The sequence below is a fragment of the Pelmatolapia mariae genome, linkage group LG12, assembly GCF_036321145.2.
Source record: "Pelmatolapia mariae isolate MD_Pm_ZW linkage group LG12, Pm_UMD_F_2, whole genome shotgun sequence".
Classification (NCBI taxonomy): Eukaryota; Metazoa; Chordata; class Actinopteri; order Cichliformes; family Cichlidae; genus Pelmatolapia; species Pelmatolapia mariae.
In genome coordinates this window covers 31,108,056-31,119,877 of record NC_086237.1, presented here as the reverse complement: position 1 = coordinate 31,119,877, position 11,822 = coordinate 31,108,056, and the positions used below count along the sequence as shown (strand labels likewise).

General features: G+C 37.9%; 1 protein-coding gene across 2 annotated transcripts; it reads right to left on the bottom strand.

The window, feature by feature from the left end:
• Positions 1–840: 840 nt before the first annotated feature.
• plpp5 (phospholipid phosphatase 5) lies at positions 841–11,315 on the bottom strand. Of its 2 annotated transcripts, XM_063490211.1 has the most exons (8): positions 11,163–11,315; positions 9,421–9,561; positions 9,217–9,325; positions 8,003–8,093; positions 7,825–7,888; positions 7,613–7,737; positions 6,982–7,152; positions 843–5,327 (listed from the first exon to the last, which is right to left on the bottom strand). In XM_063490211.1, exons 2-8 carry the CDS (start codon positions 9,489–9,491, stop codon positions 5,158–5,160), a joined length of 801 nt encoding a protein of 266 aa, XP_063346281.1. In that variant the 5' UTR covers positions 9,492–9,561; positions 11,163–11,315; the 3' UTR covers positions 843–5,157. The 2 variants fall into 2 exon arrangements, with proteins under 2 accessions (XP_063346282.1, XP_063346281.1); XM_063490212.1 differs by lacking the exon at positions 11,163–11,315 and having other exon boundaries at positions 841–5,327; positions 9,421–9,497.
• Between the last annotated feature and the right edge of the window lie 507 nt (positions 11,316–11,822).

The following is an 11,822-nucleotide window of genomic DNA, read 5'->3' as shown; positions in this document are numbered from 1 at the left end:
AAGACGAGCCTAATCGAATCACCCTGAGGTGTCATAAACTGCGGGTTATTTTGGCTTGCTGTCAGGCTCGGAGCTTTGACAATACACACACAGCGATGCCGCTCTGTTCCCTGTTGGAAATGTGGCGCCAAATCTACACGTCACTCCCGACCAATCAGATAGAAGAAAATCAGCAACGTCAAACGCTGGAAGTCCCGCCTACCAGGTTGAGAAAACAAAGCAGTACTGGAACTAAAAAGAGCTGAAATAAAGTTAAAACTTTATTTATATTAATTTTGAAATATTTATTAATTTATTTAAAACAATGTCATAACGATGTTTTTATAATATTTGTAAACTGCTTTAGACTTTATTAAGAACACAATATAATTTTTACATTAGCGTTTACATTTATATTACCTGAAGAGTGAATTTATAATAACCTCTCTCTACCTCTATATTTTGGAGAAAGATCTAATCAGTTTTCTGTGTGTCAGAATGATTATTTTGTTTATTCCCTGACTGCAAAGACGTAGGAAAACAATTTAATAAAAACACAAAAACCTCACAGAGTTAACTATGATTTCTGTACCATACTGTTTTAATTCTAACTGTAAAAATTCTAAAACAATGACTTATGCACACACTTCACACATTCATAAAATTGTAGTTTCCACCGTGTGGTTACAATAACAGAAATCGTGTGAATTTATATGAGAGGTTCACTTAACCAAGTATAAATTTATTCATGTAAACCTGGAGCTCAGTAGTGACACACACTTTACAAGTATGTACTATTAAAGATGTTTTCATTGGCATAGCTATAGAAGTGGCATTAATCACAGACTTTAATGATAAAAGCTGTTATAGACTGAAATTTTAAAAAGTACTTCATTGATTTAGATTAAAACATATTGGAAAGGATTTTGCCAAACCCCTTTCCACTTGAATAGTATATAAATGTATCTGAAGAGCTTGTCTGGCAAAAAGCCTTGAAAGAAAACCTCTCCCGCAAACTCACAAAACAAGTTGAACTGAATTCTATTATTTAAAAAAAGGTGTGTTCAATTGTTTATTTGTGTCACCACCTGAATCTGATTTACACACCCTAACGTCTGCTAAACTATCCACCCACCAACTGTCCATTACCCTGCGAAGTCATTACTTGAAATACATTAAAATAATTTCCAAAGAGGAGACTTGTTTCTATATTTTTGGCAACCAGCAGAACTACATGCTTCAGCTTGACTATAATAGGTGAAAAACTACAAAAAGAGAGGTGGCACAGGTTACAGTTTTGATTAGAGGTTTAAAAATCTGAATTATTACCACACACAATATGTAAATACATACAATGTCCGGGAGATTACCTACCAATACATCATCTACAAATACTGGTGCGCCATAATTTGATATGCACATGCGTTTTAAACTCATTTATTAATCATCCATCATCACATACAAACTCAAAACCAGGACTGCTGACTCCAAAGAAAACATGGAAAGGACAAGAGATCATTCAGTGTCATGGGGAGATTCATTAAAAGCATCACAACACAAACAGCACATAAGCATAAGCAAAATGAGCTGTACGATCATGGCATGAACAAAGCAAACAGGAAAGTCTCAGCAGAATCCCCCAACATCACTCTGAATGCCCTGAAATTACATAAATTAATAGAATGAATGGAAGCAAAAAAATATGTGTGAAACATGCATGATTTTATGAAAAAGCAGCAGCCTAATGACCTTTTTTTTTTTTTTTTGCCTTAAAGGGACAGTTCACCCCAAAAATTGAACTTACAGATTTTTCCTTGTTTATTCATCAAGACAATTCTAGTACAAGTTGGTCAGATTGGGAGAAATCAGCTGTAGAAATGTTTTTGCCTTTAGGGTGCTTGAATCCTGTTGCTTAGAGTTCCTCAAAATACATTTTAAAATTCAGATTTTTCTCTTTTACTATGGACATTTAGCTCCATTTTATTTAAGATTATAGACAGCACTACAGGCCGGAGGAAAAATTTGTATGTCCGACTACAGGGTGAGTCATACCTTCATAGTTTACCCACAACTTTGCTCCCATTTTCATCCTAACCACTTCTAAAGTTACAAATATTAAAAATTCAAGTAAACTCCTGCATTCCCCCAAAAGTAAACATACTTGTACACCAACCCCAAAACATCTGTCAAAGAAATTCAGATACGATTTCTCTCCTCTTGTCTCATTTTTTTTTTAAAAATTTGACATTATCCACACACGTCTTCACTTTTGACTCCACCAACAGTTAATCCACTGAGTAAAAGGAAATGACACGTTTCTTTCTGAGGTTAAAAAAAATGCAGCATGCCATATTCACTGTGTAGTTTGTTTACAAGTGAATACACTGGAAACAATCAAACAAACAAAAAGTAGATTCAGGAAGAAAAAAAAAAAGGTTACATGACAGAGAGTATACACCATAACATGCAGCATACACTTCATTCATGAACTGAGAGGAACATAGTAAACAAAGGCACAAAAATTATCCGCTTTCTTTATGCCAAGTTTGGTCTGTAACCACTGAGATCCAGCTGCTTTTATGCTCGGGTTAACCGTGCAAAACTTTGGCCAGTTCAACACACAAACAGAAAAAAATATACATTAAATAAATAAAAACTCAAAATACGCCCGAACCACAAATTGTAGCGTTAAATGTCTCAGATTACGATCGATGAGTTTACATGCTGGAGAGAAAAACCTGGCCAGCAGGAGCACTGGGAGGGTAGCACCATCGCCTGGAGAGGTTAAAACAGTACCCCATCTACAGTAAGCCTGAGAAGACTCGTTTAACTCGCTTTACAGTTACGGTGACTTGGAATAACGTGATTGGCTGAGCTGTCTTGTTACACCAGAGATGATTTTATCATTTAAAGCAAAGCAGGCACTGGAAAAACTGTGAGAAGCATAAAGCAGCACTGCTACATCAGAATGTTAATACCGTGGAGGACTTTTTACAGAGAAGTTATTTTAAAAAAAAAATATCAATAAATGGAAACATTGAACATATACTATAGGAAGACAGAAAGATTTAAAGCATTCGATAAAGTAAAAATAAATAAGCATGATCAATGTGTTTTACCTTAACTTGGCTTTAAATGCAAGAGGAGTGCTTAGTTGTTTGCACTCATGAAAGTTCATTTAACAGAATCACTTGGAGGTGTTATATACTTTTAATCACTAGACCCCTTATATGTTCAAAACCAAAACAAATACTGTTTTCCTCTGTGCCACAGAGCTTCACTGCTGTCCAAAAACTACTGGAATGTTATACGTGTATTCATCCGCAGCTGAAAATAGTCCCTATTAATTGCACTTTTGTTTTAACAACAGTGCTCAGCAGTTTAAGAAGGTTTTACCTATAAAGTGGTGACTTTTTTCAAAGTTTTACATCATCAAAGCATCAAAACACCACAGAAAAGATGGGAAAGTCAAAGCAATATTTAACTCGTTGTTAGCTATGATTTAATCATGGGACCAGCCAACATCAAGCCAGGCTTAGTTTAAACTGAAAGGCTGTTGCTGCCACTGCACTTTATGGCAGCATAAAGTTAATTTCACATTCTTAATTTGCAGGTATAACAAAGACAATCCTGTGTCTTTACCCAATTCCTTATCAAAAACAAAAAAATTCTACCACAAAGTATCTTAGTGTTGTGATATGCTATAACAGGCATCACGACAGATGCAGTTTTACCCAGAAACCCCAAGAGAGACATGGTCTGGTGGTCAGTAGCATCTAAGCTCAAAGGTTCCATTACACTGGATCATTTAATCACATCTTACTGTCTGTGTCATCTTGTCATAACATGCTTCTCTGAGGTTTTACTAGGTGTGTTTGTGCTATTTTGATCTGTGAACAGACAGGACAGTCAAGGACTTTGACCCCTAACAGGCTGATGTTTGCTCTCAGTGTTTGTTTAAGCCTGAGCCAGCTCCAAAACCACAAAGACTGAAACAGATGGTGAAAAATTCTCAGGCATTGAGTTTCGATTCTTCTCACCAGAGGAGGCGTCTATGCACAGAAATGAACCTCAGAGTGCGGTTAGCTTCCTTTTAAGCCTCAATCCTGCTTCTTTACAAAGTTGCAAGTTTACAAAACAATCACAAAGTGATTCTCACATGAGAAGCTCTTTCACAGCAGCTGAGCCAGAGACTGATGAGTGGTGGACTGTTTGTACAGTGGCTGTGTAGATAACCTGCTCAGCTGTTGTGAGTAAAGTATGTGATCTATAGGCACAATACACAGAGTGTGCAGAGCTGGGCCACGTGGAGAACAGCATCATGATAATGAGATATCCCATCTGTACCCAGCAAACATTTCAACACTGAATAACCATCACAGCGGAATTTTCAGACATCAAGTCACAGTTGGAAAAATACATGAGGTTACCGGACATCATTGTTGGACTTTCTAGTAAGAGAAAGCTTGTGTTCAAGATTTTTTTCCCCACTATCTCCTTATTGATGAGAATAAAACAAAAAAGTGTCTCGAGAGGAGGAATCAGGAGAAAAAATAATCATGTCAAGTGTGACCTCTTTCTTTTCCTGAGCTTTCCTGAGTCTATGACACTGACATCGAGGACAGGGAGGGGATAATTGTAAAAGTTCAATGCATAAAGTTCACTGTGCCACAAATGAAATACAGTTTAGATGCAGAAAACTGTAAAAATATAAAGTGTTTTTGCAGTAACCCGATTTATTATTCCTCACTGACCTTGCCTCTATTCTACGTTGAGACAACACTGACATACGTCTGTCTACGGTTTAGTTTTTGTGGTCGTACTGCGACCTCTTTTGACCTGGGAGATATCATCTGGGTTTCGACCATGTTTGCTGGGTAATTACGGGACTAGAAAGACACCTGCTAATGTGCTAGTGTAGCTCTCAAGGGTTTCAGAAACAATGCAGGAGAAAATTTGAATCGGTAATTGATGCAAATTCATTCCAGAAAAGAAACTGTGTATCATGTCTCCCTCTACAAAAAGAAAACCCAGAGAATACATTGACAATGATTAATGATCTACTTAAATACCGATATGCTGCCCAGCCCTAAAGATGTGAAAAACAGTATTACATGGATTACTGTGCAACTCAGTTTAAATGACACCAGCAAAGAGGAAAATGCAGTTATAGCTTTTCTACATGGGCAGGATGTAGGTGGAGTTGGCCAGCTTGCGCTCCTGTGCGGCAGGAACAGTCTCTCTGTGACGCAGAGGTCTGTGGCAGTCTGGGTCCCGAAGGGGAGGGTAGTGCTGCCTGTAGCACAGCCAGGCGAAGGCGAGACCCAGCAGAGACCCCACCAGCACATCTGCATAAAGGAGACACATAACAACACAGATAAGAACTTTTGCTAAATTAGTCCCTTATTTACATTATGCACTATTATACACTATTTATGGGTTGGGATTTTTTGTTGTTTTTTTTAAGGGAAAATGGACATAACTAAAACAAGCACGTGGGTTCATCATGCAAATGTGAAAAGTTATCCAAACCTACCTGGCCCTGTGTGAAAAAGTCATTGCCCGTAAACCTAAATTGCCACCCTTCACAGCAAGAACTGCAATCAAGCATGTATGATAACTGACAATGAGTCTTTCACATTGCTGTGGAGGTGATGTGCCCCACTCTTCTATGGAGAATTGTAATTAAGTCACATTGAAGGGTTTTCAATGATGAGGAGCCCGTTTAAGGTCATGCGACAGATGTGAATCAGATTTAAATCCAGATTCTGAGTAGCTCATTCCAAAACCTTCCTTTTTTCACATCTTCTGATAGAGAGCAGAATTCATGCTTCCATCAGTTGCAACAAGTCGTGAAGGTCCTGACGCAGCCCCAGACTATCACACTACCACCACCATGTTTAACTGTTGTTATGACGTTCTTTTTACGAAATGCTCTGTTAGTTTTATTCAAGATTTAATGGGACTCAAAAATTTCAAAATCACGACTGTCACAGACTATTTTCACAAAAATCTTGGGGATCATCAAGAAGTCTTTTTGGCAAATGTGAGACGAGACTTTGTGTCCTTTTTGGTCAGCATTGGTTTTCTCCTTGCCAGAGACATCCTTAGATGTTTTTCTGGGTTCTTTTGTGACCTTCTTCAATGAGTCATTGATGCAATCTTGGAGTAATTTTGGTAGGCTGGCCACTCCTGGCCAGGGAAGGTCACCACTGTTCACCAAGTTTTCTCCATTAGTGGATAATGGCAAAACATAAAAGCAAATACATGTAATATGTAACAAATTGTAAGAAAAAATTTATGATGGATAGGGCATAAACAGGAAGAAAAAGTGTTGACTCTTAGTTGCTAAATAGTGGAAAGGGGGTGGGATTAAATAAGCTTATGCTTCTTCCTACTTCTTTTTTAACATGTAAGTTATTTATAAATATTATTGTCTTGTTTTCCTTTTGTTTTGTTTTGTTTGTTTGTCTCTTTTTTCTCTGTTCTTGTTAGACTATTTTAACATCATTCAAAATAAAGATACAATACAATACAATGGCTCTCAGCATCGTTTGCTGGAGTCCCAAACCATTACAGATAGTTTTGTAACCCTTTCCAGACTAATAGATGTCAATGACTTTGTTTCTCAGCTGTGTCTTCACTTTGTCAGACACGTTCTATTTAAGAGGTTGTTTTTTTAAATCAACAGGTCTGGCAGTAATCAGGGGTGGGTGTGGTAGTGAACTTGGCCTTCAAAAAATGTGGTCAGTTAATTCATAACTTAACAAAGGGGTAATTACGTTTTCCCATACAGACAGGTAAGTCTGGATAACCTTTTGCCTTGATAAATAAAAGCATTTGATAGACTGGATTTTGTTTTTGAAACATGAAAAAGTGACAATTATAAGTGAATATTGTGAATTAATTTGTGATTTGTCTTTAAAATAGTACCCAAAATTTGTCAGCTAAAAAAGCCAACTACTTATTTTGCAGTGTTCAGACCAAGCAAATTTAACAGACCTTGCCAGTGGTGTTTGTAGTCGCAGGTTCTGGAGAGAGCGATCACAGCTGCAATGAGTAAAGGAGTGAGGAAGGCACACAGCCGCCACGCTCGGCCTTGGCCTGCTGCAGTGAAGCAGCGCAGCTTTCCTGCAATGTAGAGCGCTGTGAAGCCCAAACCTGCAAAGGCAACTGCAACCAAAGAGAAAGAAACGGAAGGGATGAAAGAGAGCCAGAGGAAGTTTTATGCCACAAAATGGGAAATCAGAGCTAAAATTATAGCACTGCGCTGAATCCCCACCAGTTAATGATGTGGTCTGCACTACTCTGCTATTAAGAGGCTGAAAAATCTCATACAGTTCCTTTTCTTGAAACAAAGGGCAGAGAGACTTCAGCTGCTGAAGTCTACCTCACTGAGATGTGTAGTTGCATTTCTGATTTTTTTTTATGTTCATAGATTTAAGGCAGTACTATAACTCAAGCATGAGTCTAACAATGAAATAAGAGCCTAAAGGCTATTACACACTTGGATACATGTGCATTGAGATATACACCCCCCTGCCTCACTCTGTGCCTCCATTTACTTTTCTTGTTGCCTGCTGATGAAAATGTACCAGCTCTGCAGCCATAATTGACCATAACAGCCTCTTACAGGAAGAATGCCCGCTGGGAAAGCTCTTTCTGCCTTCCATGATGACATCTGGGTCACCACTGCATCGCAGCTCCAGATTCATCTGACCGTCTGGGAAACAGCGGTAGAAGAAGTCTGGTCTTGGCCTGAGGATGTGACACAGAATGAACATGGAGGACAAATGTGGAGCTTTTGGTTAAAGTTGAATGTGCTATGTGATGTAACCTGCTTACCTGCCAACTACAAGTTTGATGACATTGGTGAAAACCCCGTTCAGCACTAGAGTCAGAGTCACAGCTGGATGACAGGGGGAAACAGAACTGAATCATGAAAAAGATAAGTCAACTCAAAAAGCCAGCCCAAATATTTAAATGCGACAAACCAAAAAGCTCTTTTGCACGAGTTTCCTACCCAGTGAGGCTTCCTTCAGATCGCCACGCTCCGACTTATTCAGGAAGGTGAAAGCCAGGATTACAATCAGCGGGGTGCAAACCGCCACACTCTGTAACAGATCAACAAAAGAGGAGATCATAACAGTAATAATTGTAAAACCTCTCCATCTGAGACTGGACACACACACACAAAACTCTCCACAGATTCAATATTAAAATGTCTAATGTTACAGCAGTGAAAAGCACATTTACAGCCTTTATGGAAAGTTTACCCAACACCTGCTGTATGGTGGGTGATTTACTTATAACTCATAAATATGGTTACTGGTAGAATTTAAAAACACGGGGCTGTTTTTTGGTAACTAAACTAGATTTCTCCACTGTTTTATTTATTTTTTGCTACTGGGACCTTTTAGACCATTTTCAAAATCATATTATTGGACATATCAAATACCCCATTGTGCAGTACAGCTTACAGCTTGCCCTATGCTGATATCCTAAAACTTTCAGGATAATTAGACCAGCCGTTTTTAAGGAAATCAAGACATCTGCTCAGACCATAAATTGGAAATTAATAACCAGGGTTTACCCAGATTGCAATGGGTCAACATCTATTTATGACAAAAAAACAAGTATGGAGTGGATGTATGCAGTCGTACTCTGGAGCTCTTACAGTGCAGCAGTCATGAGGGGTGGACTGCAGAGGTCTGGGTAAACTTATTTCTTCTCCACACCTCTAAAATTTTTGAGCCAGTTTATCAAACTTCTCAAAACTCCCCTCTGGAGTCACAGGGGGACTTTATGATTTTTTCCACGTGTTGTACTTGTTTAAAATGATTTCCCCTTTTACCCTGTGAGAGCTCAGTCATAATCAGTAAATATTAACTCTACGTCATCAGAACAAACAACGACTGTAAACAAAAGATTTACATGATCATATAGCTACGTTCTTGATGTGCATCAAAACATATCAAAACTAAAAAGACAAGATGTTCATTTAATATATGAATTAACCATCATGTGGTTTAATTTTAAAGCTAATAAAAATCCAGAGAGTTATGATATATTATGAATATTTTTTGTCACAGAAATATGAACTTATGGGAGTTAAGGTCCTAAAAAGAAACTTTACAATGATCCTACAAAACAGCAGAAAGTTAACGTGTTCCAATAAAGTACAAAAATGACCAGAGGGATTTTATTTATTCCAGTTTATCAAACAGCTATACTCACAAACATAAGAGAGGTGGGTACATGGTCCCTCTCCACGCGGTGGAATTTATACAGCCACATCTCCTCTGCCTGGATCTCACGGTAGAAAGGAGGAAGCTGCTCCGTCACACTTAGCAAAGCACAAACGGTGTTAAGGTGCTGTTTGCCCACAATAAAACAAAATGCTTGCATTCAGATGTTGTGTCTGTCCCAGGGATAACTTACAGGAACACCACCAACAGTGCCAGCCGGATGGAAATTTCCGACAGGAAACCACGCAGCAGCCTCCTCTTCATTTTGTTTCTCGGAGTGGACGTCAGTCAACAGCAAACATCTTCACTCCACCATCTTTTAACTTAACTGGGGCTAAAGACAATGGAGAGCTGAGTTTTAGTTTTACTTTAATTTAGATGTTGAAAGAAAAACAATGAAACCTAAACGATGAGAAGATTATTGATTTTTTTTTTTTTTTTGGTAGATGGTTAGCAGGTAAATAGTTACAGTGAATTATGCAAAATACTTTAGTTACACGTATGTGCATTACAAACAGCTGAAGTTATTCTGCTTTATTCTGTTGAGGTGGTTCAGTTATTTCCTGGGCACCTTCTGGTGATACTGGTTAATATTTTGGGCTGCAAGTCTAGTTTTAACCTTAACATCTACAGCCAATCACCTGCCTCCATCTCCCCTTATCCTTACTATCCTCCTCTGTCACACCAAATTTCCTTGACTACACCCATGAAAATTCTTTTGAAGTATTCCTCTTTTCCTCCTGCATGGCAGCTACATCTTCAACATCCTTTGTCCAATATGTTCACTATTCCTCCTCTGCAATTAGTGGATAATTGCAGTTAGGCATCATCAAGTTAGGGGTTAGGCATCATCTCGGCCTAACCCCTAACTTTATCTCCAAACACTCAACCTGAGTTGCCCCTCTGATGTACTCATTTCTAATCCGTTCCATCACTCCCAAAAAAAATCTTAAAAACTCTACCACCTCCAGTTCAACCACCCGTCGTTTGAAATTAAGTTAAAAGATAACCCCATTTACCAAAATGAGGGCATGAAACGTCACACGAAAGGTAACAATTCCAAGTTTCTCAAAATAATCACCATTAAAGCAAAGCTACTTACATTATTTATACATCCTATATACAGAGAAACAGCAAATGTAAACACCGTACTACAGTAAATATATGGAGCCCATTAAGTCCTGTAAGGTGATTTTTTTTTTTTTTATCTTATTACTTGTTTGCTTAAGATAATCACTTGCCCGAAGAGATAAATAACTTGTTTGCACAAGATAAAAACCGTTGAGTAACTTGTGTCCACAATAAAATGCTCTCAAAAGCCAAATAAATAAGGTTAAAAACAACTCTAACTTAAGGGACTCCATAAAAATTGGGTCTATGTAAAATGATCTTGACACTTAACATCTGGTGTTGGTCTAAAGGAGGAGAAAATAATCTTGTAATCTTAATAAATACATGAGTGCACCATTCATTTGAAATCACAGGCAAAACGATGTCAAATGCGCCTATTTGATCTTATTATTTAAAAAATGCACAAAAAAATAATTTGATGAATCCCCTTCTTTACACATCGTATGTTCTCTCTCTTAAATACAGGTAAAGATAAAAGATAAAAAGGCCGTTTACATCAGTATTTACACTGACCACGTCTAAAATCTGGCATTAAGGCCAACATGCTGCACCTGTGCCCTCCACTTCCAGATGCTCTATATATTAAAGAGGTTCCATTTGACCGGATATAACATAAACGCATTAAATTATGATGAGTGCCGTCGGTACAGAGGAAAATGAAATAAAAATGAGCTTTATTTAATGGATCTGTACAAAGTATACATTAGCAGACTAAGCTAAGCTAAGCTAGCAACATCTGTCACCATAGACATCTGGCCGATTTCCGCGTTGTCAAGCAAATTAACAAAAATTAACATTACTAACCTTAAACCGGAAGCTGTTCTTTATCTCTTTATCCTCATAGTTTCATCTTCTTGTAACATAAAGCAGGCCTCTAACTCTTCTGTTTCTACCGAAGGCGTAAGTCGCGCATTCTTAGATTTGAGAGAAACAGGGATGTCACGGAGGAGGAGGATGAGGAGGAGCGCTGCGTGAAGCTAACGGACACCGCGCGCGCGTCTGGTGTGAGCTGTCAAAATAAAAGCCTTAAAAATTAAAGTGTTAAATGCGGCTCAGTCCCGTCGTACTCCAGATAGATAGATAGATAGATAGATAGATAGATAGATACACAGTATGACGATATATTCAAAAAAGCGAGTTGTAGTGAAGAATTGTGATTGTGTAGTACATTTTTAAAAAGTATATAAAAAAGATGGCCAGCAATTATAAAACTGAGGTATGGTTACAGTTTATTACTTTTTTCCCTGTGTATTATTTAGTAACATGTGATTTTTAATCAAGGTATAAAAGTGTTAATTCAGTAATGGACAATTCTTTTTTGTTGTTTTTGTTTTTGTTTTGTTTTTTTAATTATCTTTCGTTTACTTTTTTTCGGGTGGTGGGGGGGGGGGGTTGTAATGTACTCATGATATAAATGCTTCACGATGATCACATTGACTCAATGTGATCCATGTTCGTTCCATG

Coding starts and splice junctions, on each gene's coding strand:
- plpp5 (XM_063490211.1), bottom strand. CDS start 9,491: ATGAAGAGGAGGCTGCTGCGTGGTTTCCTGTCGGAAATTTCCATCCGG. Junction 7,889..8,002: donor TCTGAAGGAAGCCTCACTGG/GTAGGAAACTCG, acceptor CCTGTCATCCAG/CTGTGACTCTGACTCTAGTG. Junction 7,738..7,824: donor ATCAAACTTGTAGTTGGCAG/GTAAGCAGGTTA, acceptor TCACATCCTCAG/GCCAAGACCAGACTTCTTCT.